A 26,998-nucleotide genomic window follows, 5' to 3' on the forward strand; every position below is an offset into this window, starting at 1 on the left:
GATGAAGAACAGCTGTTTAAAAATAAACTCGGACAAAACGGAAGTCCTCATCTTAGGTTCATCCCCCTCTGCCTGGGACAACTCTTGGTGGCCACCTGCCCTGGGAACCGCACCCATACCTACGGATCACGCACGCAACCTGGGCTTCATCCTAGACTCCTCTCTCTCGATGTCCAGACAAGTCAACGCCGTATCATCATCCTGCTTCAACATCCTACGCATGCTCAAAAAAGTCTTCCGTTGGATCCCCACCGAAACAAAAAAGACGGTCACCCACGCCCTGGTCACCAGCCGTCTGGATTACGGAAACACCCTTTACGCCGGAACCACAGCCAAACTTCAGAAAAAACTCCAACGCATCCAAAATGCCTCAGCCAGACTCATACTGGACATTCCTTGTCAAGCTCACATTTCCGGTCACCTGAAAGACCTCCACTGGCTCCCCGTCAACAAGAGAATAACATTTCGTCTCCTCACCCACGCACACAAAGCCCTCTACGACCTTGGACCCGAATGCCTCAGCACACGACTAACCTTCTACACCCCCACCCGCCAACTACGATCATCCAATCAAGCCCTCGCCGCTATCCCACGCATCCCTAAATCCACCATGGGGGGCAGATCCTTCTCCTACCTAGCGGCCAAGACCTGGAATTCTCTCCCCAACCACCTCCGCCTTACTCAGAACCACCTCTCCTTCAGAAAACAACTAAAAACTTGGATATTCGATAAATAAATGCACCCCCCTCCCCCAAGCGCCTTGAGACCCTCTGGGTGAGTAGTGCGCTATATAAATTTCTGAACTTGAACTTCATAAAAATTTCAATAATTAAAGATTCTTTTACTCTAATGGGCTGGACTGACTGCCTCTTAATCATTTATCTTCAAGACCTGCTGCATTTTCTAGAAGAGGATAAACACCAGCATACCCATCTAAACACTAACCCATCTCAGGAAGCAAACTCCTCCTAAGTTATGAGATTGGGATAATCTAAATCAAGAAATGCCCCAAAAGGGAAAACCAGGAAACAGTACTTTTCATAATAAAGTTCTGTACAGGGATGCGATGACCACCATGCCTCATCCAGAATAATGCCAATTGATGAGCAGACATATGGCCTAAGCCCTGATAGTCCTACTAATGTCACAATAAAGAAGAAGAAAAAAAAACATTCAAGCTTATAACTTGACAATTACCCCATCTGTTGACAAGTGTCGGACTCGATAGCTATGCTACTGTTTTTTCTGAAGCTCTTTGCCATTGTAGGGAAATCTGCAAAGTGCATAATTTATGAGCAATGGCTTCACAGAACGCCCCAACTTGAAACTGGCAAGCACATGTGCATATTCAGGTATGTACAACCGGCATTCATTTTAAGTTCACCAGCATTAATGCACAGAATGCAGCCATGTTTTAAAATGGTACATGCTAACAACACAATTTGCCTCTCCAAGATGAACCGGAAACACCCACAAAGAAGCGAAACTGGTGTAGAGGCCTCTCTTGTTCCTTTTCCACTGTTGATGTGTAAACCTCTAACCACATTGTTATATATATATATATATATATATATAACAAAGTAAATCGTCAAACAACAAATGCTTCTCACTCGAACAAATTGACGAAGAGCAGATCCATAAATCAGTGCAGAATTAGAGTGCTTTAATTTCACCGAGCTGTCCGCCATAACGGGTTTGGCTTCCCCTGAAGCTTGATCACATGACATCATTTCTAGAGTGCAAACCTAGCAGGTAGTGGAGTGCAGTACTTGGTCAATAAAAAGCGTAAATTAAAAGTTACTAGGAGAGGAAGCTGGGTTGTGGATGGTTAATGCATTGTGATGTACTGCTCTTTGAAAGTCTTTAGTTCTTTTCTAAATTTAAGCAGGATTGAGGCGGTCCTGATGGATGCGGTTTGTTTGTTCCAGTTCCTGGGTTCATAGGTGGAAAATACCTGCTGCCTTGTTTTTTGTTTTTTTTACACTTGGCCGTCTGCTTCTAAAATTGGTTTTACATCAATCGATGCTTGCTTACTTTTTCCTTTCAAATGTTTGTTTGGTTAAAAACTACCTAAAGGTCCAATTTTTAATTTGGCCAAGTAATGAAAATCCTTTATGTAGCTGCCCATCATAGGTATACGCAGCCCAGTGCACTCTAAGCAAGGAAAATGAACATTCAGTATCTCCAGAAATTCATGATGGTGGTATAGACCTGGCAGTTCTCAAATAAAATGTTCCTCTGCTGTAAGCAAAATAACAAAGATGGCAAATAAATGCAAAATTTCCACTGCATTTCTTAATTCTCTTCATGGCATGTATAAGCTCACCTACAGGTGTGCTGTTGCACAGTCTTGGCATCCGTTCAGCCCATATGCAGGACACCAAACTCTGCACCATAGGTTACATTATAAACCAACTATCTAACAACTAAGAACACTGAGCAAATGTAGCAGTCCCCTACTCTTCCACTGAGAACTGCTTTGGCAATGGCATTAGGCGCTATACAAAAAAAAAATAGTAATACATTACAATATAGTAAGGGCTCTTATTTTAACTCCCTACTAATCACTGTTAACTGAGATTATACCTGCAAACACCCAGCATGTCATACTGTTACATGTGGAGACAGTACACCACTGATCTTACTCTGTACACACAGAACAATAAGACACCACAGAACAGAAGGTACTTTCAATGCTGAAAAAAATATATAAGTTGGTTATTAAGAAGAAACTGAGTAACTATTTGAAAGCCAGCTGTCTTCTGAATGAGTTTCCATTTTGTTTCGTACTCCTCTTCACCTAGCTAGCAACATTGCAGGAATATCAGCATGCATGAATGAATGAACGAATTGTCTTTTCAGGTGTCTAAAAATTTTTAAGTGCACACACATAAATAGTTATATCTGCGTTTCCATAGTAAGTGTTTTTGGTTTGCTAATAACTTTGGCCCCTTTTGATGAATCTTCACAAAACCTTCCAAAAATAATTCCAGCTCATTCCTGAAAAGTTCAAGGGTGATCTGCCAAGCATGGACTGAGACAAAGAGGGTCCCAAAAGCAAAATCCCAATACATTTTTCATAGATTTCTGTAGACAAGGTTACTGCAAAAACTGCTGAACAAATTAAACCAAATTTGCCCAGAAGCTAGATCATGGCATGAACATTATGCTTGTTGTGATTTGGTGTAAATCCTATCAGTATTTTTTCCCAAGAAATTAAGGGTAAAAAATAATTAAATGTCTGGTTTGTTGGATCTGCAAGAGGCTCAAGAGACTCTTGTGGTAACACCAGTTTAAAAATTGAGCATTCTGTTTGGCCCAGGGAGCTTTATTTCTCTTGGGCCATCTCGCTCCTGATGCAGTCCCACTCCCACAGAAGCAAGCGCTCTTATTGGCTGCCAGCAACATATGAAAAAAGTTGTTGGCAGCCATTATAGGAGTCGGGGACTTAGTACTGAAAAAAAGTAAATGAGGGCAGGATAGGGATCCCCTAGATCAAATAAGGGGGACCCAAAGGGCCTCCCCGTGACCGAACAAGAATACAAATCTTCAAGAAATGCTGTGCTCCCGTGGGATTGGGAAGAGCAAATGGCAGCCGGGCCATGTTTAATGTGTTTATGCCCTGGGAAGCCCACGCCCAGAACCAAATTTACCTTATATGGGCCTCCCCATGTGGCCCCACTCCCTGTGCTATTAGTGGCTCCGGGGACCCCATCTCCTGGTGTCAGCTCAGTATTTATGTCCTAGGAAGCCCATCCCTGGGACATTGCAGTTTCCCTTCCCATACCGGGCCAAGCAGGTGCAAACACCAAGTCCGTTCCCAGTAAGTGTGAGCCTTAAAAATGGACTGAAGCAGGCAGGGAAACAAATCAAAATATTGCATTTAGAGCTGCTCCCTGTGGCTGGGAGCTATGCCTGCTGTATGCGGGGTGCTGGCTGGGGCCACAGGCACCTTGGGGCTTAGCTTGCAGGTCCCAATGATAGAATGGTGGGTGCTCTGGGTGGACAACCACCTATTAGAAATGCTGGCCCTGGGGGATTGGGTAACCGCTTGGGATAGTGGCCGCCCTCCCCCTAAAAAATGACATGGTCCTTGGGGATGGGGTCCACAGGGCCTAAGGAGCCTCAGGGAAGGGGACTGTGTGCCCCACTCCCCTTTATTAGTTAAGTGTCCCTGGGAGATTGGGCCGATAAAGTCTTGGGGAAGGGGGCATGCTGTTCCGATCCCCTTAATTTAAGAATTTACCCTGGGAGTTTGAGTTCTCAACAAGGCTCAGAGTGGGGCCCTGCATCCACCTCCCCTTTATTAAAATAAGTGGCCCTGGGGGAATTTGGTCCCTGGGGAAGAGAACTGCTCGGGGAGGTGGATGTCAAAGATCCCTCTCCTTTATTTTTAGAAATGGCCCTGGGGGTGTGGTGCACAGGGCCTTACAAGGCTCAGGAGAGAGACAGGCCACAAGGCTCCCTACCCTTTAATTAAAAGGCAAAGGGCCCTGGGGATGGGGTCCCCAGAGCCTATCAAGGCTCAGGGGGGCATGGGCAATGCTGTCTCCCTCCCAACATACATGTACTGCCCTGGGGGATGGGGTCCCCATGGCCTAAAAAGGCAGAGCGAGAGGGACCTTACTACCTCCCTCTTCTTTTACCTTATATGTATGGCCCTGGGGAATGGGTACCCCAATGCTTAAAAGGGCTCGGAAAGGGGGAGGTGGGCATATGGCCCTCCTCGCCCTTATTTTGTTTTTAAAAAGGCCCTGGGGTTCACAAGGCCAGCCCTATGGCCAACACCCAGCATGCCTGGCCAAAGGCCTTCAGCATTGTGCGGTTGGCCGCAGGCCTGACCCCAGGCCATCCTTGTGACCTACCCTCACCGTGCACGACCAAAAGGCCATGCACAGCATGGGGTTGGCTGCATGCGTGGGACTGGCCACCGACCAGGACCTGCAGCCAAGCCCCCACTGGGCACGACCGAAGGCACTGCGTAGTGTGAGGATTAGGCCGCAAACCTAGCTCATTACACAAGTTTGAAGGGCATGTTCAGCATGGGTTTGCCTGCATGTGGGCAGCCAGGACTTACAGCCAACCCCTCGCCGTGCAGCGCGAGGTGTAGCCTTTATGTATGATAATTAAATATTACATTAAATGTTAAAAAGTCCATAAATTAACTGGAAAAAACAAAGTTTAAAGTAACATTGTAGTTGGATGTGATAAAAACATGTGTTATTAATTTGAAAAAAAGTTAGAAATTTGCTGGAAAAAAAGAAAAGGTTAAAGTAATGTATGTTCAGTAAATGCCAGTGACATTAACATTCTTACGACCTCACATGTTATTCATTGCATGTTCTATAACATAATGTATGACATTACTAGTGACATCATCCAAGCTTGTTTTGTATACATTGCTCTATAAACAGGCATGAAAGCAAGTGCAAAATAGCTCAGAATAATATAAAGCATTATTACTGCTATGATGCAGACAACCCCCATTGGTAAAGCAAGTTTGTGTTGTGTGCAAGATTGGCCACATACCATGCACTTCATGGGTAGGTGAGTTCATGTTGGCTGAACCACAGATGAAAGGGTAACCTATTCTGCACACAGTGTTCAATCTGTATACAACTGGTCAGGGAAAACTACGTTCCTCTAGATACTGAAACTCTGTTGCATAATTAATGCCCTTCTATGGATAGTCTACATGCATCACACCTCTGACAGTCACTAAACCTATTTTGAGGAATTGAGTGAATGTATGTATGGAGAGAGTGTACTTTGTACCACACTGTTTGCAGACAGTGAAACTCTCATGAGAAATTCACCACAGAGTAGTAAAATGTATCTACTAACAACAGTGTGCACACTATTCAAAACGTGTCTAAAGCACAATAATTCACTTAAAATAACTAAGTTCTGAAGGTGCAGAGAGATTATACTACCTGCAGCCTTTATACTGTGGTGAAATCTTTACAGATAGCCCATCCTCTGAAGCAAAACCGGCAACTGTGCATAGGTTAGTACCTGGTGCACCAAGCCTTCTATGAAAGTAGAAACTGTCATGCTGAGATGATTCTGCCTAATAACTCAAGGCTGTTTACAATATTCAGTATGCAGTTCATAGAATCTTTTCCCTGCTGCAAACTTTTTCTGCAGTACCCAAAAATGTGTGTGGAATATAATGTACACAAGTAGTAAGCTGTCACCTGCACACAGAGTAGTCTTCAATACAAAGATTTACAGTGTGTTCAATGCCTCTACACACCTATGGTACATTAGGAGCGCATGTGCTTTGGAAACACTTACACCGATTAGCTGGACACAGGCTGAACAAATCTAGGTAGAAAAGTAAGATGGTAGTTACCCACCTGTATGTAAACTATAAATCAAATTAACACATTCATTGGATGATATCATCTGTGGTGCCATAAGTGGTGTCATGAATTATGTATTATGTGAGGTCTTAAGCAGTGCATGGCAGGGGTGCAAGTTTTAGTTAGCTATGCTAACTATAACTGGTTAATTTCTCCTTTTTTTTTTAGTTCAAAGCGTTAATGTTGTCTCTGAAACATATTCACCTAACTATAACTTTTGCGTTGTTTGATGAATCTTCGTGAGATTTTCAAAACTAGACTGCCACTCACTGCAGCATTCTGTTTTTGTTTTGGGGTTATCCGTCAAGCGAGGGCCGCAAAAAGGGAGAGGGTCAAAAAACACGTTTTTCCCATGTTAATTTCCTTAGGAAAGTTTAAACAAGGCTACAGCCTGAACTGCTGAACGGAATTACACCAAATTTGGCAGAAAGGTGGCTTTGTGCAGAAACTTACCTTTTACTTAAATGATGCAAATCTGTTCAGTAGCTGCTGAGTTATTTATAGAGATTTCTAGTTTTTACAAAAGGACATGGTAGCTGCCATCTTGCGACTCTGTTGAACTGACTCACAGGGAAAAACATTAAAAGAAAAGGGGGCAGGTTAGAAACACCCTGACCCCCTGAGTCTTTTTGGTGGCTCTCACAGGGAACACCACTAGGCCCAAAAAGCTTTTTTGTTATCCTTTCTTTTTTTATAACAAATTTGTCAGCAGCTGCACTAGATCCACTACTCCCACTGAACGTTTTTTTAGAAAATCGAAGTGCCGTTTCCCATTCTGTTTCTAATCGGTCCTCAGGTGGACCAGGTCCCTGGAGCATGTCCAAACATGCAGGAGGTGGGTGCATGGTCCCCCTCCTAGGATCCCTAAAGCCTTGGGGACCGCAACCTTCCTGGGGTATTTTTCAAAATATATGTGGTGTTTGCCCTTGCTGCAACTCTCGTGCCCTGGGGACCACCACCTACCCAGGGCAAATGTATTAATCATGTGGGGGGCCTGTGCGGCACCCTCCCCACAGCCCAGAGGACCACCACATCCCTGGGGCAAAACATTTCATTAGTGGTTGTTCACTATTCCACAAACATTTGTCATGGTTACTGTGGGTTCCTAGACAGTTTTTTGTGGTTTAAATAATTTCTTAATATTTGTGAATCGGCAACATTCATAAATAATTGAAAGTTTTTTTGACCACTTTTGAGGTTCTGTAAGGTTCACCACATTTTGATCACCTTCTAAAAGAAACCTTTCTTTCATCTACTGGGCTCCCTCAACATTAATCTACTTTTTATGCAGATACGCAATATTTCTGAACCTCCTTACAGAACAACAATCTGAGCGTGATAATACTAACTAGAATGCAGGACAGCAGACACAGCCTTTTCACCAAAATAGTCATTATAATCGACACAGTTGCTATGATCCAAAAAAGACCTCCATGCTATTTCAATGATTACTTCTTCAATACTTAAGTCCTGGAAGTTCTTATCCATGCATCGTCTAACAAATAGACAATGTTCATGGGACACTGCAGGTCCAGAGTGAGGTATCCAAAAACCTTTCCCCATGCTGGTTAGTTTGTAGGATCTTGTCGGCCAGAGAGCCTTTGCATGCTAAACTACTGACAAACCCCTCTGATCATACCAGCAAGAAGTAGTCTATTTCACTATAACATGGTTAGAATGGATCTACTAGAGTTGTTAATCTGCATCATGGCAGTCCTTTCATGCTTGTCCTAAGACAAATACATTGACCACCATAGGATCTTATCCTTACATTATGATACTTTAAGTATCTTGTAGTGCAATATGATTCATATTCCCCTGGCTTAATTTTTCATTAACGTGTTTAGCTCATTCTCCAACCTTCTAGCCAAAATAATTCTTGGGAGGGGAGGGGTGTGGGAGGTTGAATATTGGGCATTACCAACATTTGGAACTGCATTTCAGTCAACACTGAGATAATGGTTAATAATTGGGCCTCATGAATCTATATTTATGTACATTGTTGATGTTTGAAGTTAGTATTCTTATTGTTACTCTTACATTGATCATTTTAGAGACAAACCATAAGGCGAACATATGAAAAAGAAAACACTTAATGCCATCTATTACATTAGGTGATGTTTTCTCATATCAAGACTGCAAGGAAAGATGCAGAGTAGCTCATAATCACAAATTACACTTGCCAAGTAACAGATGGCATGTTATGTTAGTGTAGGCTGCTACATATTCACATTTGAACTTATATTATTGCTAATGCTTGGGCCTCCTAAATGTGTTCAGATTTGGTGCGGAAAATCAAAATGCAACAGGTGTGGTCCATCAATAAAAAGGATTTGGTGGTGACTGGTTATCCTTTTTCTAGTATCTTATCTTCTGCAAACTATGTTCAATTTTGTGACAGTCCAGATGAGGCGTATATTTTGCAGGTTAAGCACTTTTCCTACGCTTTCTTGTGTACATCTGTGGAATATAGAAAGTCCCAACTCTGGTGCTGTAAAGTATTGGTGCTATAGAACATATTCTTTCTGTGGCTTTAGCTTATCTTTTGTCTCCTCAGCTTTGTTAGTAAACCGTGCTCCATTCAGATAGGGGTTAGTCAGGCTGTTAAGATGATTGCTTTGGCTGCTTGTCTTTATTTTTCTTATTATGTGAAACAAATTAATTGGAACTTTGTTAAACTGTGTACAAAGACAAATTAGCACTGGTTTGTCTGATCTCCATATATTAAAGGTTGTGTCACCAAAACTGCCATCACAGTTCTTTCACAGTAGGGTGTTTTACATTTCCAGGTAGACAATGAATTCATTCTTCAGATAGAACGAGAGATATTTATTGAGCAAATGAAAGATGTTATTGATAAAGCAGATGATATGCTGAATGAAGACACTGAAGGAGAAAGAAGTTCCGACCAAGGAACAAGTCCTCAAAAAGCTGATAACAGCAGGGTAGACATGAAAGACGTAAGTAGGACCACGTTTGCTGTGGTTTATTTATTTCCCTTTTCCAATGTTGAAAGAAGCATATAATGATTTAGTAAAATCTAAAGAAACTCTTGCATCTTAAACATCAGCGCTCTTTGCCTGGGCATTCTCTCACGCCCATTAGCTGATCCCATGAATCCTCCTGCAAACGCTGCAATACAAATATTGTATTGCTTGCTTCACTTTGATTAATTATAAAATTTGTATATCTTCTGCTTTGTTTACTTTTCCATTGCCTACAGTTTTCAAAATGTTGTTTGTGTTTAGACATAGTAATTTGATGTCTGGGCAGCTTAATTTGTGAATGCACATTTTTATCAAATGTATATTGTGAATAATGTTATAAATAGTACAGGTACAATACACATGTTCCTCATCACAAATTCCTCAGCAGATTGCCACCATATATGGATGCAAGTTTAATTGCTCTTCTCAGGATATACAACTGTGCATGCCATTCATTATCTAGCTCCAGAAACTGCAAATTTGTTTGGAGTGTTGTAGTCTGGAAATATCAGTTCTCTGTCAACATCCCTTTGACATGTGAAAACAGCCTCTGGATCACTCTATTGTTTTTAAACATTTGTTGTCCTTTTCTTTTAGGCCAGGATACAATTCAGTTTTGCGTCCATTTATAAAACAAATATTTATGGTCTGTTTCTCTTGTTCAAATTTTACCCGGTCTCTACGTATGACCTGTTTCAGCCTCAAATTCCTTGGTGATCATAGTGCATTTGTAAATTATTTTCCGCACAAATTAAAAGTGCAGAATATATTTGTTGTCCTGATAAAACCCTTAACTAAAGGAGAATTTAAATTGTATTTTGAATTACTTCAGTGAAGAAAGTTATTTCGTACAGACAAAATCTGTGCAGAAGTGATATGGCCAGGACTATTGACCCACTCAGTCACACAGAATACAGAACTGAATTGAGGACAGGCAATTTCAAGAATTAAAAGGGGCATTGTGCAGCTGCAGTGTGATTTGATATTTTTGTTTTATCCAAATTTCTTCTATGTATCTATATTGAGCAATAAATGGATCATGCAGAGAAAAGTGGTGAGATGGGGTGGGGACTGTACGGAAGCCAGTTGTCCTTAGTGATGAGCATATAGGCATATGCACCTTCATCAAGTTGATGTTAAATGGCCAGTAAAAAACAAAGTATAATCTGGAAATGGGTCCTTATTGTGCAGATTCTTTTCTCTCTTTTGTGAGAGTTGATTAAAAGATTGATGTATAGAAATTTATTCTGGCCTTGAATTGGCATAAACAATATCACTGCACTCTACATACTGATTGCCTTATCCTCTGCAATAGTAGAGCAGTTGTTTTAGATACGTGTTAATGTCCTTAAATTGTGTTCATCTGAAAATGGACACATTATAAATGTAAAGAAGTATTATGATATTTTTGAATTTCCAGATATAGGGGGAAATGGTGCTTGCGGAACTTTAGGTTCATACAGGGAATTGAATGTAGGTTCATTGGATTGTGTATTAACAACAAACTGTCCTGGACAACTCTTCAGAAGGCTAAGGACAAGTTCCTGCAAGTGCCGAGTAATTGGTTTACTAAGCCTATGGAAAAGTCAGTAGATTGTTAGAATTTGGGTTTCTGGTTATGCTGCCTATCCAAGCAGGAACCAAAATCCTAGTCAGAGTAAGTAGGATACTCACTAAACGTTTACCTGTGCTCACCCGCAGGTAGCTTGGCACAAGCAGTCAGGCTAAACTAAAGAGGCAATGTGTAAAGTATTTTTGCTACACACTCACACAGCAACACAATGGAAACACCACAAAAAGACTCCACACTAGGTTGAAAAACAATTTTTGATTTTATAAACAAAACTAGACCAAAACAACAAAAATCTAATTAGTAGAAGTCAAGGTATGAATTTAAAAAAAATAAAGAGTTCTAGCAATAAGCGCCAATGGGTGTTATCTGATTCTGCCGGACTGGGAAAAGTCAAACGTTCAGGCCCCCGGGTTGGAGCACAGCCCGGCTACAGAACCCATGCAGTGCCCGCTGAGCTAAAGTACCTTAATCCATGTCGCAGCATTAGATGTTTCAATGATCCCCATGCAATGGGGGTGTTGCGCAGAATTTCTCCACACAGCTGCAGCGATGTATCTGGTCCATTGGGCAAAGCACCAGTTCTGAGTCCAGTGGTTCCGAACGCAATGCGCTTGGTTAATCCAAGCTGGCAAGGTGATGCATTGATCTCCTTGAACAGGGGCGGCAATGCTTTTGTTCCACAGCCGGTTCTGATCCAAGCAGATTGGAGATGCATCAATTTCTCTGCAAGTGTCTGGGTCCACTTCCAGTGAACCAGGCACAGGAGCAGGGGTAGAGAATTTGATATCCCTGAGGTTCAAGCAACAGGAGCCAAGTCAACAAGCCCTTGGAACTCAATCTAGGATTGAAGCAGTGTCCTGCTGGCCCTCAGCACAGTCAAAGTACAGCAGGGCATTACGGCAGAAAAGAAGTTCTTACAAAGCAGCAGAGTGACCATCATTAATGCAGCACAGCAGTTCATCTGACAGATGTTCATTACAGATCCAGGAGGCTCTGATTTAGTGGGGTCACAGACCCAGTACTTATACCTAGCTGTGTCTTGACTTCAAAGAAGGGTCTTTGGAGTGTATAGAACCATATTTCTTCCCAGCCCTGGCTCCAGACAAGCTGTATGGGATAATGAGCCCTTTGTGTGGGCACAAGACCCTGTCTATTCAGGTGTGTCAGTCCCCTCCCTGCCCAAGAAGAGTCATCTGAATGACATACACCTAACTGTCCTGTTTTTGTGGCTGTCTTGGGGGAATGCACAAAGTGTTGCTGTCACCCATCCCAGATGTTGATTGGAGACAGGCTGCAGGCACACAGAGCTGTAAGAGTGTGAAATATCAACTTACTAAAAGTGGCAATTAAAAAATAGTAATGGCAAATCCACCAAAGAGAATAGGTGTATAAAAGGGGGACCCAAACCCCAGAACTTTAGATCACTTTTGGGAAACAAGAAGAAACCTTTGCTGAGGAGAGGAACCAGAGGAACTGCGGAAGAGACTATCCCTAAGCTGAGTGCTGTCTGGGGGATTGGCCTGCAGTGGTTGCCTGACTCCCAAAGAAAGGCGAAAGGACCTTGTGCATCTTTCATTAAACCTGTGAAGGATCTCCAAGGGCTTGAGATAGAACTTGCCTCCTGCTGAAGTCTCGGGGACAACAGACTTCACCCACCAGCTCCCCAAGAGATCTTTTGAAGTGCCTGCTGTTGTGTTGGGCCTTCTGAGGGACTGCGTTTCGCAAGGAGCTGGAAGCACGACTCTTGAAGAAGAAGTGTGTCACTGCTTCACTGAAGAAGGGTGTTGCCGCTATCGCTTCGCATCGCAGAGGCGCCTCCCATCACCGGAGAAGAGTGTCGCCATCGCATCAGATTCCGTCGCATCATCCGAGAAGTGTGTCGCAGCCGCTGTTGTCGCATAACTGAAAAAAGGGTGTATCCGCTATCGCTTCCCATGCAGAAGTTCCTCGCATCGCCGGAGAAGTGTCGCCGTCGCATCAGACGCTGTCGCATCATTGGAGAAGCATGTCGCTACTGCAGCAGCTGTTGTCGCAACACTGAAGAAGGGTGTCGCAGCTGTCGCATCGCCGAAGCTCCTCGCATCACTGAAGAAGAGGGTCGCCATCGCACCAGACGCCGTAGCATCACCGGAGAAGCGTGTCGCAGGGCCTGAATTGTTGAGTCGCCGCTCAGCCATCGGGCATGCACGCATTGTGTCGCATCAAGGAGAATATGCCATTTTTGTTTCATTGCACCGGATCTTCATCGCATCACGGCGCTGCTGGTCGCATCGCCACGGAAGAGCAGTAAGAAACCGTCGCATCACCTCCCCACGCCGAGAAGAACCAACGCATCCCCTACGCATCAGTAGGGACCCCACGCATCACCGTTCTTGCGTGTAAGGAACCGATGCACCACCTTCCCTGCAACACTTGCGTTGTATAGCGTTACACATCCAAAGGTACATTGAACTCAGTGTTGCATTTTACATCTTAAGAGAACTAAGCTTTTTTTTTACCATTTTTAAAGTACAGTATTGTGGATTTTTGTCGTTTGTGGTCTTGTGTTAAGTCTATATAAAAATACTTATTTATATATTACAACTTGTGTGGTGTCCATCTGTAGTGTTGTCATTGGGTTACTGTGTGTGTTCACCAATGCTTTACACACTGCCTCTGAGATGAGCCTGTCTGCTCGTGCCAAGCTACCAAGGGGGTGAGCAGGGGTTATTTTAGGAGTGTACCCCCTTACCCATACTAGACGCAAGGGTCCCTATTTGGACAAATGTACCTACCTCTGCCAACTAGAGACCCCCAAATCTAAAATAATTACTTTGCTCAAGTGTTCAATCTTAGTAGCGGTGTCCTCTGCCATGACTTGTTGCCTTACCTTTGTCAATCCTCTCACTTGCAACTATGTAGAAAATAATTGCAAGGTGGTTGGCTATGGAGGTGGAGCACCTTGGACTGAAGAGATTATCAATGTGTCAATTTATTTCCATATATTTGCAGTTTGAAGGGGCCTATCTCTGCTCAGTTTTCTCTCTTTAGTTAGAGGTTCTATGTAAAAGTAATGGTGAAAGGTTCTATGTAAAGGTTTTACTGGCCCCTACCAACTTGAACATGTCAATTTGTGTACTGATCATGAGAATTCAGCATCTTTGAGTATTAGCATTTTGTATTTTCCTTATTCTTAAAACCAGTTATAACTTTGATTTCCTTCCCTCATTTCCTACAGCCTGCCCTATTAAATGCTCTTTCCATAATTTATTTTGTGTTGCTGAATAAATTCACCTTCTGAATATTTTGTGGTTTCTAATAAAAAACAGAATTATGGTCTTAAGTTATTTATCATTTAAGTGCGTCATTTTCTAAGTGATGTTTCAGCACATAGCTTCAAAGAGTAGACTTTGTGCACACCAAAAATACCAAAGGTGATCCGAAAGGATACTTTATGGGGAGGCAGAGCTCCAGTAAGCCAAAGTGAATGCAAGTTCAGCCAAGGGTGACTTCAATAACCCTTAGCTGCCAGGTGGATTTCTTTTATCACCCTTGTCTATACCGCAGGATCCAGTTTGGTACAGTGGCTGTAGGTAACGTGCCGTTCAGTCTGGGGGAATATGGGGGCAAAGATAGCTACAAAAAGTTTTTTTTTTTAAATCTATCTGCTGTAGAAGTGGCTATGAGGGAAATATTCCCTGCCTATGAAATCTGTGTCCAGATGGTAAAAAAGGTTCAGTGCCAAAGTTGATACAGAAGTCAATAATATGGATGTAAAAATATAGAATGCAAACATATCAACTCCCTATACTTAATCAGGTGAGTACAAAAATATTGAGAAAAAAATATTGATGTAAAAAATATAGTTGTACTAAATGTCGAATTTTATACATACATAGATATCTATCTATTTATATATATATATATATATTTATATATATATATATATATATATATATATATATATATATATATATATATAGTTGGACCTGTCAGCCTTGGGGTGGTCTTCCCCTACCTTTTTGCCTCCCATTTTTACCCTACCTTTTGTTGGACTTAGGACTCTGGGCGCCTCACCACTGCTAAACACTGCTGAGGTGCAGGTGCTCTCCCCTAAAACCTTGTGAGGCTGGCAAATCTGCCAAAAGCCACTGCTAACACAGTAAGGCTTAATCCTCCATAGGTTAACATTGGGAACCTCCCCTTATGGGATAACTTCTGACAGGGACCTAACAAGTCTGTCATGTTTGGTCTTGTTGGACTCCGGGCGGGGAACCCTTTCCAATGATATATAGGGTTTGGGCATTACTACGCTAGGGGTCCCACTTTTATAAAGGGGACCTTTTCCTGCCTACACTTAGATTAGGCTCTGCAGACTCCCCCTCCCCTCTGCATACTGATAGCCTGCCTGGGTTGGGAGGTGGGAGTGGGGATTCACACCTTCTTCCCTGGGATGACCTGTGATGGGCTGCCCACTGTAGCCTTAACGGCCTGTCTCTCGTCACTGTGACAGCTAGGTCAGGGAAGGCAGGGAACATACCAGAACTCCCTGGACTCTTCCAGAAGCCCCTGTCCCCAGACCCTTCCAGAGACTTCCACCACTTTCTAGCCCCTGGACTGTAGAATATATAAGGGAGGGTCCTGGCCTCACATTCTGGTTACACTGCTGGACCTGGAAGAATCCCTGCTGGAGTGAGGACTGCTGCGCAAGAGGATTGCCACTGGGAAGGAGGCTGACTGCTCCAAGGAACTGCTGCCCCACAACCTGCTGAGCTGCCCTACTGTCTGCTGATCCTGCCCTGCATGGGAGACTGCAACATCACCACCAGAGTGTCTCCACAACAGCCCAAAGGAACTACTTTTCTTTGAACAACATTTTAAAGAGTCTTCAACCTTTTAAAGATTGCCTTTTTGGAACTGCACCCTTTTTAAGCTAAAGGAAACTACCTGTCCTTGGACCACAGCATTTTAAAGACTGCCCTTTGGAACAGCAACAACACTCTCAAGATTTGCCCTGCAACACTGTGCCTGCCCTCAGCACTGCTTACCCCATGATCCTCCCGAGGGCTCTGTGATTGCCTCTGCTTCTGACGCAAGCCGACTGAAACTGGCCCTGAGGTCACCGCCACTGGGACCGGAGCGCGCTGTGTAGCACTGAGAAGCGAAGCGCTGTGTGGCAGGAGTCTCCGTCGTTGCCCCGGACTTGGAGGCACTGTTAAGCGTTGTGCTAAAGGAGCGGTGTGTGGCCGTGACCCCCACCCGTGCAGCGTCTGCTGAGCCCGAGGCCCCAGGGGGAGAGGAGCCTCACACCCGCGCCCGCAACCACCACCCCAGGTAATGCCTCAGTGCAACCAGGCTGCTGCGAGGGGGCGGGGTGCGGGTTGGCCGGGTACCTGGAGTGTGAGCTTTGTGCTTGGCTGGGAACCGTCCTTCACTGACCGGCCTACGGGGGCATAATTACTTGGTAATTGACACTGGGGCATTTTTTTGCATTATCAGCAGCGCCTGGGCAGCCGCACTTCCTACGCTGGGAGCATCTTTTCTATGAGAGGCACACTTATTACGCTACAAGGGAACTTTGGCCTAAGAACCTTCCCACAGTGAATTTTGACCATAAGAACCTACCTCAAGTGAACTTTTGCCATCCAAGGACACTGTGAGAAAGACATTATCAGCAGGAGCCCTTGGCACACATGAGCTTTTGGTGATTTTATCAGGCCTGGGAACTGGATACATTCCTATTGATTATTGATCATCTTGCTTGGAAACTGGAATCCTTTTTTTATTATTGATCTTGCCTGGAGCTGGATTTACCTGCTTGTGGTTCTCGCATAATTGTTAGATACAGAAATTCTTATTCTTACACAAAACTGGTGTGGTGTTCCTTTTGTTAGTGTTTTTACTGCGGCATCGCCGTTGTGTGTTGCACAAATACTTTACACATTGCCCCTGAAGTTACGCCTTTGCTGCTCTGCGCCAAGCTACCAGATCGGAAGCGGTGGCCCCTACTTGGACTAGGGTGCATACCCCTGCCAACTAGAGACCCCAGTTCTAATATATATATATATATATATATTTGGTCTCCATTGGAACAGGGGACATGGCGAATGGCATTTTTCTACATTTAGTCAGCACCTAGTAGCGTCCAGGGTGCGAGTGAAACCCCTCCTCAATCGGGCAAAAAGCGGCAGGAAGCAGTGATTCCGTGAACCGGAACCGAAATACTGACTCCGGTAGGAGGAAGCCGCGAGAGCCCCTGCGAGTGAAGCACACGCCGGCCTGGGACCAAAGGAGTCGGCAAACACTGAAAATCGTCTCGCAGTGAGGAGTGTGCCCGGAGGCAGCGTGTTAATTTATGAACACGCGTCTTACCGGTTCCTTTGTGTTGTGCATTTAAATAGAGCCACTAGAAAGCAATACAATGTCTGCCGATGTGTTGAAACACGGAGGAAGCTTCTGAATCTGTGTTCGAGCCCCCGGCTGGGGGAGGAGAATCAACCTCGCTACGTATGGACAGGACTGACACTAACCCCACAATGAAGGATTTATTTCGTAAATTAGAAAAACTCATAATAAAAGAACAGGCAAAATGGTGGGAGAATAAGTCCCTATCTCGTTATCTGCAAGCCGGACATGTCCCCAGGGGTTTGCGCATAACATTAGCGCCCAGCTATGACAACCCTGCCCTGAGATGCTAGAGCAATGGGCTGCTGCAAATTTGGAGCACTCTGCCAGACTGATGGGGATTTTGGTAGAATCTGCGGAAAAAGACCGGATGAAATTACAATCTGAAATCGAAAGCATTGAGGAGGAGCTGGGGAAAATGGAAAGCGATGATAGCTCCAAAAAAATTAGGGAAGAAATGTTGATACGCTTGAGAAAAGAGGAGGACATCATTAAAAAGCTTTAAGCTTTCAAATTTGAAAGAGACAGATTGGACTACTTAAATGGTCGAATTTTTACTTTCGCCTGAAGGTATGACAACATCAAAGCAAGAGCGGGCAAGGGTGTGCAAAAAACACAAGGAGCAACATCGGTGTCCGTATCCTCAACGGATTTAAGTTCGGCAGCGGAGAGTGATACAGATGGTGACTCCACAAGAATAGAGGGGTTGGGGTTTACCAAACTCTCCCTCGCCCAGGAAGTGAGTTGCTTACGCGAAAATCGCCGAGACTCTCTGAGGCCAAGACTGAAAGCAAATGCCAACGCCATTCCAAGCGACAAAGAGCAAATCGCAAGCGGCTCGAACGTCGCAAATGCCATAAAAACAAATACGGGCGGAGCGAAGAAAAACAAACGCGGAAAATGGAAGAAATCTCTAAACCAATGATAAACTTGGATACAAAAGCAATCATAAATCTAACAGACATGTCACTCACGACCAAAGAGGTGGCCATTTTGGGGTTGGGATTGTCATACTGTCCACCCAGGGACTTCAATTATGCGACCACACGCATGGATGCTTTTAGATTTGTACGAAAACTGAAATTGAGTAAATTCCACCGCTTACAACCATATAGGAAGGCAAAAAATCCACCGTTAAAAAGTCCATCTCTTCTAACAGTCAGTGATGTATCCGCGTTCCAAGAAATTTGGTCACTTCAGCAAGAAGGTGCGGATGTGAGCCTAATGGAAACTACACAGACAGAGGGCAACACAGGGACAGGCACCACACCATTTAAAGGTAAATCAACTTTCTTACCAATCATGCCTCATGATAACCTCGATGTTTACCATGATTTCATCACAGATGACCTAAAAAAACTGTACATAGCCACAAACAAAAAACACTCTGCCATTAATCGACAGAATCAGAGCTACAACAATCTGATAAAGAAATTAAACACCAACAAGAAGGTTGTAGTGAAGCAGACAGACAAAGGCGGGAACATTGTCCTGAGGGACCGTGACCTCTATATAAGGGAGGCTGAAAATCAACTGGAGGACCAATCCTGTTATAAAAAAAGCAATATAGGGGCAATTAGGTCAGCCTGGAACGAACAGAATCCGAAATTAATGGCTTGGATAAGCGGTGGCTTAATTTCCAAAGATGAATTTCAATTCTTGAAAAAAGATCATCCGATCATCCCCACATTTTACCTTTTACCAAAGGTCCATAAGGATGTTGCTGCCCCACCTGGAAGGCCGATAATATCGGCCATTGACCGTTCGACTGAGAACATTTCGAGATACATTGACTATTTCCTGCAAGAATGGGTTACGAAACTGCAGTCATATGTGAGAGATACCACTGATTTTATATGTAAATTGAAGGAGGTTGCTTGGAATGAAGACTATTTGCTAATGACTTTGGATGAGAAGTCTCTGTATACTTCAATCAGACATAGTGATGGTATTAAGGCAGTGGAATACTATCTGGACAAACGCCCTATGAACTATATACATCACAACAAAAGGATTGTTGGAATGTTAAGGTTATGCCTTGAGCAGAATTGTTTTATTTTTTATGGCCAAGTGTACCAGCAGCTCGGGGGAGTGGCCATGGGGTCCTGCTTCTCCCCCAGTTTCGCGTGCTTGCACATGGGACTGTGGGAGGAGCTGGTCCTCATGGGCGACCATGAGGCCATTATGACCAAGAATGTAATTGTATATTTAAGGTATATAGATGACCTGTTTATGATTTGGAAGGGATCCAAGGAAGAGGCCACTGATTTTACAGCAAAACTGAATGACAACATCTATAATTTACAGTTTACATCAGAGATCCACAAAGTAAGGGTGAACTTTTTGGATGTTGAAGTATACATTGAGGATAACAGGTTGGAGACCAAATTACACAGAAAGGCAACTTCGGGGAATACAGTGTTACATGCCACTAGCCAGCACCCTCGACATCTCATTCGCAGCATCCCCTATGGGGAGATGCTGCGACTGAGACGTATCTGCAGTACCGACATAGAGTGTGAGAGAGCTCAGAGGGACAGCAGAATCCGTTTTTTTGGAGAGAGGGTACAGTACAGAGTTGTTAGATTTGGCAATTGAACGCACCCATAGTATCCCTAGAGGACAAACTTTAAGACCTAAAACCAGGACTGTGGGAATTAAACCAGAGTCTATACAATCTAGGGCCATAGTGACCTATAGTACTCAACATGCGGAGATTAGGAAAATCTTCAGCAAAAACTGGAACCTGGTAAAAGGGGATCCAGTGATAGGAAAATTGGTATCCAACAAACCTGAACTCACTTTCCGCAAGTCATTGACAATGGCTAATGCATTGGTAAGCAACATCTTGGACAAACCAATTTCAGGGACCTGGATGGACCTGAATAAGGGTTTTAAAAAATGTCCATTTTGTAAAGCTTGTCGCCATGGAGTTAATAGGACTCATTACTCTATCCCCTTTCATGACAAACCAATTGCTATCAGTAAAAGACTCACATGCAAGACTGAATATGTGGTTTACGTGCTGCAGTGTCCGTGCGGGCTGAGTTATGTGGGCAGCACACGGCTGCCCGCCCACAAGCGAATACTGCAGCACTTGAGAGCCATATCAGGAAAGGATCAGACATATCAAGTAGCGCGGCACTTTGAGTCAACACACAATAGTGACCCTGCGGGTCTACAATTCTACCTGGTTGACACGATCCTACCCCCTGAAGAGGGGAGGTAATAGAGATGCCAAGCTGCGATTGTTGGAAACGAGGTACATCCTGGAGTTTAACAGCAAGAATCCGGGAGGCCTCAACGCCAGTGAGGATATGTATACCTGTTTGTGAAGGGTTGTCTTTTCTAAATATCAGAACTTTGTTCTTTTACTAACACTGTCATACATATCGACTTATTAGGAGACAACTTGTAAACCTGGGACCAGGTGTTGGAATTTCTGATAAGTTGAGGGGGTTGTTCCATCCAGGAAACAGATTCCAAATGCACTTGCACTTCACTTACACATATTAGTTCACTCCAGTACTCGTGTGAGGGCAATGGATATGTAGTCAAAGGATTATTTCTCCCCACTTGCAATTGAATGGTTATTTATTACTTTACCCATTTGGGTTAGTTGAACAGAAGTATGAGGATTTGTACTGTATGGTTAGGAAATTAAGATTGCGAGGTAGGGTGCTATGATACTATAACTATCCACTCCTCTTAATGTTCCTACTCTGTTGGTATTATTCAGAAAATCAATGTAAATATATAGTTATGACATGACATTTTATGGATTTATCCTTGTAAATATAACATGTAAAATTGTTTTTTAGATTGTAGAAATGTTTTTAACATTTTCTATTTATGTATATTTATTTTTTCTTAAACATTTGGAATGTTTTCATATACATTTCCTTTAAAACAATTAACAAACTATTAATTTAAATGTATTTTATAATTTTAAAATTATATTAAAAGTTCCATAAAAAAAGAAATGTATATGTACATTACATATACATTTACATAAAATTACATAAAATATAATAAATTACATAAAATCTAATGAAAAAAAACAGTATATTATAAACTAAAGCATTAAACGATTAAAAAATCTGGAAACTTAAATTTCCAACTCCAATAAGTGCAACAGTAGGGAAAGTGTTGGATAGCGGAGGGGTAAAAATTACTATTCTCACTCCATTGCTGCAACGGTGGGGAAAGTGTTGGATAGTGGCGGGATAAAATTTACTTTTCCCACTCCAATAATTGTAAAAGTAGGCAAAGTGTTGGATAGCCGAGGGGAAAAATTACTATTCCTACTCCAGAGAGTGCAACAGTAGGTAAACTGTTGGATTTCAGAGGAGTAACAATTATTATTCTCACCCCAGTCAGTTCAAAATGAAACACAAACTAAATTTTAACAATACAATTTATTTTTTAATGCATTTAGAAATATATAAATGTGTTACAAAGTCAAATACAAATATATTTAATATTTACAAAAAAGAATGTTAAATACCTATAACAAATACCTACAAATATTATATTAAATTAAATAAACCATTTCCAAACAAATATTTTTAATTTAAAATTATTTAGAAACAAAAACATTAATTATCTAAATGTACTTATATTTCCTACCCTATAACACCACACAATTCACAACACACATCTAAATTTAATACAAAATGTACTTCCTTAACTAACATAATTAATTACCAATCAAAGAAATATTAATTAAAAACTCGTAAAAATGATTTAACTTCCTACACTTAACCTCATAATCCCCACAGCTAAAATTAAACAATAAAAAAATGTATTACACAATTAAAACTTATTTTCAATTAAAAAACTAATAGCATTTAACAATGAATTATAAAGTAGGTAGAATTAATTTACTCCCCACACTGTATGCCTGTAACAATAAAACACACACAAACCATAAACAAATACCCTAATTGAATATAAATGAACTAATGAAGATTAATGATCAACTCATTTTTAATTAAACAAAATTCACTTCCCACCCTTTACCCCTCTAAACCCCACAACCCACACCTAAAATTAATTATACAATTTCCATAATTATCTATCAAATAATATTAAGAACTAATTATGAATTACTTCCCACCCTTTACCCCATATACCCCACAACCCACACCTAAAAAAATCAGTTACCATAATATTCAATTAATTATTTAATATCAATTAACTAATTAATTAATCATACATTACTTTCCACCCTTTACCCCTATAACCCCCACAACCTGCACCTAAAATAAATTAGTTACCTTAATTATTATTAATTAACCAATTAATAATTATAAATAAGTCACTTCCCAAAATTAACACTATCAAATCTGAATTCAATAAATAAAAAATAATCTTTAATGTATTATAATTAAATTACTTCCCATCTTATTCCCCTATAAACCCACAACCTGTTATGGAACTAAAAAATGCAAAATTTAATTAGAATAAAATGAATAACTACTAAAAATTCAACACATATATTACAAAACATAAACAGTACTTATACCAAAACATGCATCACATACATTTAAAATATAAACTAAAATACATATATTTTTGCAAATAATATTAATGACTTCTATATTTTTTAAAACAATATTTCTAACCTTAAACACAATATTCTTGCTGTCGATATTTCTGAATCATGATATTTCCAACTTGATATTTGTGTAAATCAAAATTTCCAACTCGATGATCTGTTTCAGCACCACAAATTTGAATTGCTGTTAGTTTAGACAGAGGCCTTAATTGGGGGACAACATTCAGATATTGAGTAATTGCACAAAAAACAAGCATTCGCATTGCAATAAGTCTCGCATCTGCGAGAGTTTTAGCTATTGGCATTGTAAATGACAATGCCCTTTATGTGTTTTGAAAACCTGCAAGCAGATAAGTAAACACTCATTTTTACTGCCAGCCTTGCTTCTTATAAGCAAAGACTACAAGTCCAAAGGGCATATTTATGCACCACTTGCAGATTTTCAAAGCACATAAATAAAAGGCAGTGTCATTTACAATGCCGATAGCTCAAACTCTCGCACATGCAAGTTATGAGGCAAACTTAGTTGTGCCCAGCCAGGTATGAAATCCCAAAATGGTAACAGACCAATTGGATATTTCATTAATTTAATGTAAATGTTGAAACTGGATCCTAAATAGGATTGCCTTTGGCTATAAATATAAGAATTTATGACCATCTAAGCATACAACCATTTGCTCAGGGTAAATTCATCTTCCAAACAGGATAAATGTTTGAGATGTGATTTTCTTTTCCCAATAAATTATTAGATGCATTGGAATTCCATTGCTCCTGATGAGGAATTTCCATGGATCGTTAATACTCACACTTTTTAACACTAAGCTTTTAACGCAAAGCCTAAGTAATTAAACTGACGTTTTAAAATGAATGTGTTGTCTAAAGATGGTTTGCTCAACACACAGTATGTCTCGATAGAAACTTATTTCATGGGAACTAAAATGTAATGCGCAAAGTTTCTTGATTTTTCAACCAATGACTACTACTTTAATTTTATAAAGGTTTATTTCCTTATAATTATTTCAATAGAATTGTTGAACAAGAAAGAGGGCAAGTGTTTTATAATCCTAAGCAGACCGACGGCCATTTTGCTTTACAAAACAATATACTATGCATCGTGAAGGGAGGTAATTATTTGGGATGAGACACGGTTGATAATGATATTAAGGTCTGAGAAATAAAAGCCAATACTGCCCTGAAACACATCATTATTTAAGCCCTTTCTGATTTTCATTTTGCAGGAAAACTTTATTGCTTGATCACAATTTAACCTTCACCTTGTTATTGGAAAACAGTTGTTATATTGCACATAGGAAGGTTGTAGGAGCACCTATCCTACTTAATGTATGTTACATATGATTTCTGTTGACTCTGAATACCAATTGAAGTCCAAAAAACAGAGATAAATAAAGTTTTAGGTAAAATATATTTTTCAGCTACTATAGACAATGCAAGAATAGTATCTAATGTTCTGAGAGTGTTCGAAGCCTGTTAGAGTGGAATAAAAAGTTGATTAATATTTGGGGATGGTGGCTACCCACCTGGAGGAATAATCGTAACCCTTATCCGGGTGAACTTTCAAAGTCACTAAATTATTATGAGCTCAACCCCCTGATCGCAATGGCAGAGAGCATTCAGGCTTATCGTATGGCAATGTGTAAAATATTAACACAGTACCAAAACCGTAATAAAGTCAAAATGCTAAACAATAAAAATCCCAGACTGAATTAGAAAAATAGAATAACCTTTTGTTGGATTTGGCCCTCTCTGCTGTGTCATCCTCAAATGTTATGGCTCACCCTCATGTTTTCTGAACTCATTTATGTTTGCTTTTAGAACTCTGTGTACTTTACCACTGCTAACCAGTGCTAAAGTACTTGTGGTGCTCTCTTCTTTAAACTTGGTGAAATTGGATTACCACCAATTGTCCCATTTAGTTAGCTTGTAAATCCCTAATAAAGTGGTACTACCTGTGCCCGGGGCCTGTACATTTAACACTTAATAATAATAATAATAATAATAATAATAATAAAAGCATCTTATATAGCGCCTAGTTACACTAGGAACAGTGTGTCCCCGCGCTGTATGAACAAAGGACTGGGACGCTACCGGGAGAGGAAGAAGAATAGAAAATTGGGAGGCCAAGAAGGGAACTCATATCTTCGGGAACAGGTAGGTTTTTAGTTTTTGCCGGAAGCTCTTCTCTGATGGCTCCATCCGGAGTTCAATGGGTAGGGAGTTCCATTGTTTACTGGCCAGGTATTTGAAAGACCGACCGCCCATACGCGCCCGGTAAATTCTGGGCACTTGAAAAAGCATACAGCCTAGGGATCTCAAATGGCGTTTGGGTTGATACTTGGTCAGTAATTTTTGGAGATATATTGGTACTTTCCCTTGGGCAATGCGGTGAGTCAGGCACATTGTTTTGAATATAATGCGCTCCCGTATGGGCAGCCAATGGAGGGTGGCTAAGGCACGTTTCCCTGAGGACTTTCTAGACAAGTTAAGTACCAATCTAGCAGCTGCGTTCTGCACGCATTGCAGACGCTGAAGACCTTTTTTACTCAGGCCGATGTACAGTGAGTTACTGTAGTCAAGATGGGGGGGTTACAAGGGCATGGATTAGAATTATCCTACTAGTTGCAGGGAGAGAGTCCAGGGTCTTACGTAGAGTCTTAAGAATGCCGTAGCATTTGCCTGCAATCCCTCTAGTGTGGTGTTCGAAGGACAGAGTCAAGTCTAATATAACCCCTAAAATTTTCACCTGCTCTGAGGGCTTTGGAATGGCGCCGAGTTCTAATGGCCACCATGTAGACGACCAGATGGATGGAGTCTTCCCCAACACGAGAAGATCTGTTTTATTCGCATTGAGGCACAGACAGTTGGTATTCATCCATCCAGCTAGTTCACTAAGACGTGACTTCTATTGGGCCTGTAGCACTCATTGTGCCACCCCCTTAAGCAGCCTTTTAAATATGTCCCAGGTACCTGACATTGCAGCCTGTGTGTGCAGTGTTAATCTGCCATTTCAGACTGGAAAAATAAACCTTTTGCCAGGTATAAATCATAATTGGCTATAAATATACATCAATCCAAGGGTAGTCCCTGATTGGCCCTTGGCCCAAATGGGCAGGATGCGGTGTATTAAAAAAAAATTGACCATGTACTTTTAACTTTTGCATGTCCTGGTAGTGAAAAACTCCTACATTTGTTTATCGCTACAGCAAGGCCTACCTCTGTAATAGGATAACATTGAGTTGCCCTATTACATTTAATAGGTGATAACTTTCAATTGGGAGCAGATAGGAATGTCGAGTTTGGTGTCTAAAGAACTGTAATTTAAAACCTTCTCTAATGGTAAAGGTGTATTTTAAGCCCTAATTTAAAAAATGCCACTTTTAGAAAGTTGGTGGTTTCTTATTCTAACCATTTGGTGCCTACAGCCAGTATCCTGAGGTAAATGACTAAGTGTAGCTAGCAGTTGGTCTTTGTGTATTGCTGCCAGACAGGGAAACCAAGGGGGAATAGGTATTGGCAGGATGGGACTTCTCTGGCTTACCACACTTGCACATCACAAAGGCTCTACCTGAGCACACTCACAAAGGCTTAATACTAGTCTTTTGTGACCCCAGACAAGCTGGGGCAAAGACAGGGAAGCAGGGAAATCCAAGCACCTCTGAGGGGTGGAAGCCTCTAGAAACTTGTCCTACATCAAAGTGGGCAACAAGTATAAATAATGGACCTTCAGGCCCAACTCTTCAGTGTTACCTTTGGACCTATGGAAGACTCAGAAGGACTGGTGTGCTTCTCTCAAAAAAAGGACTGCTGCTCTGCTGCCTGATGCCATGCTGCCTGAGTAAGAAGGACTGGACCTGCATCTTGAACTCAGGCCCACCATAGTCGTTCCAGAGACTAGTGGGCTGGCCTCCTGATCAGAGCCTCGGGGACCGAAAAGCTTAAACCACTTTGAACCCAGCGCCTGCACTCTGTCTTATGAGTCCTACCCCCAAGTGGTGCCACCCCAGTCCTGGCCCCTTGGAAGTGAACCTGAAGGAGCTCTTCCAGCCCATCTGTGGTCCTGTGAGCAAATCCTATGCAGTGTGATTCTTCGCCAACTCAGAACCTTGCATTG

At 41.8% G+C, this 26,998-nt stretch overlaps 1 protein-coding gene across 1 annotated transcript in view; it reads left to right on the forward strand.

The window, feature by feature from the left end:
• The window catches only part of WNK2 (WNK lysine deficient protein kinase 2), a 581,173-nt gene that overhangs the window by 385,859 nt on the left and 168,316 nt on the right, over nucleotides 1–26,998 (forward strand). Inside the window, exon 16 of the mRNA XM_078661612.1 lies at nucleotides 9,155–9,325. Coding sequence (XP_078517738.1) covers nucleotides 9,155–9,325 — 171 coding nt within the window. The remainder of the gene's footprint in view (nucleotides 1–9,154; nucleotides 9,326–26,998) is intronic.

This window comes from Lissotriton helveticus, chromosome 9 (genome assembly GCF_964261635.1).
Source record: "Lissotriton helveticus chromosome 9, aLisHel1.1, whole genome shotgun sequence".
Taxonomy (NCBI): domain Eukaryota; kingdom Metazoa; phylum Chordata; class Amphibia; order Caudata; family Salamandridae; genus Lissotriton; species Lissotriton helveticus.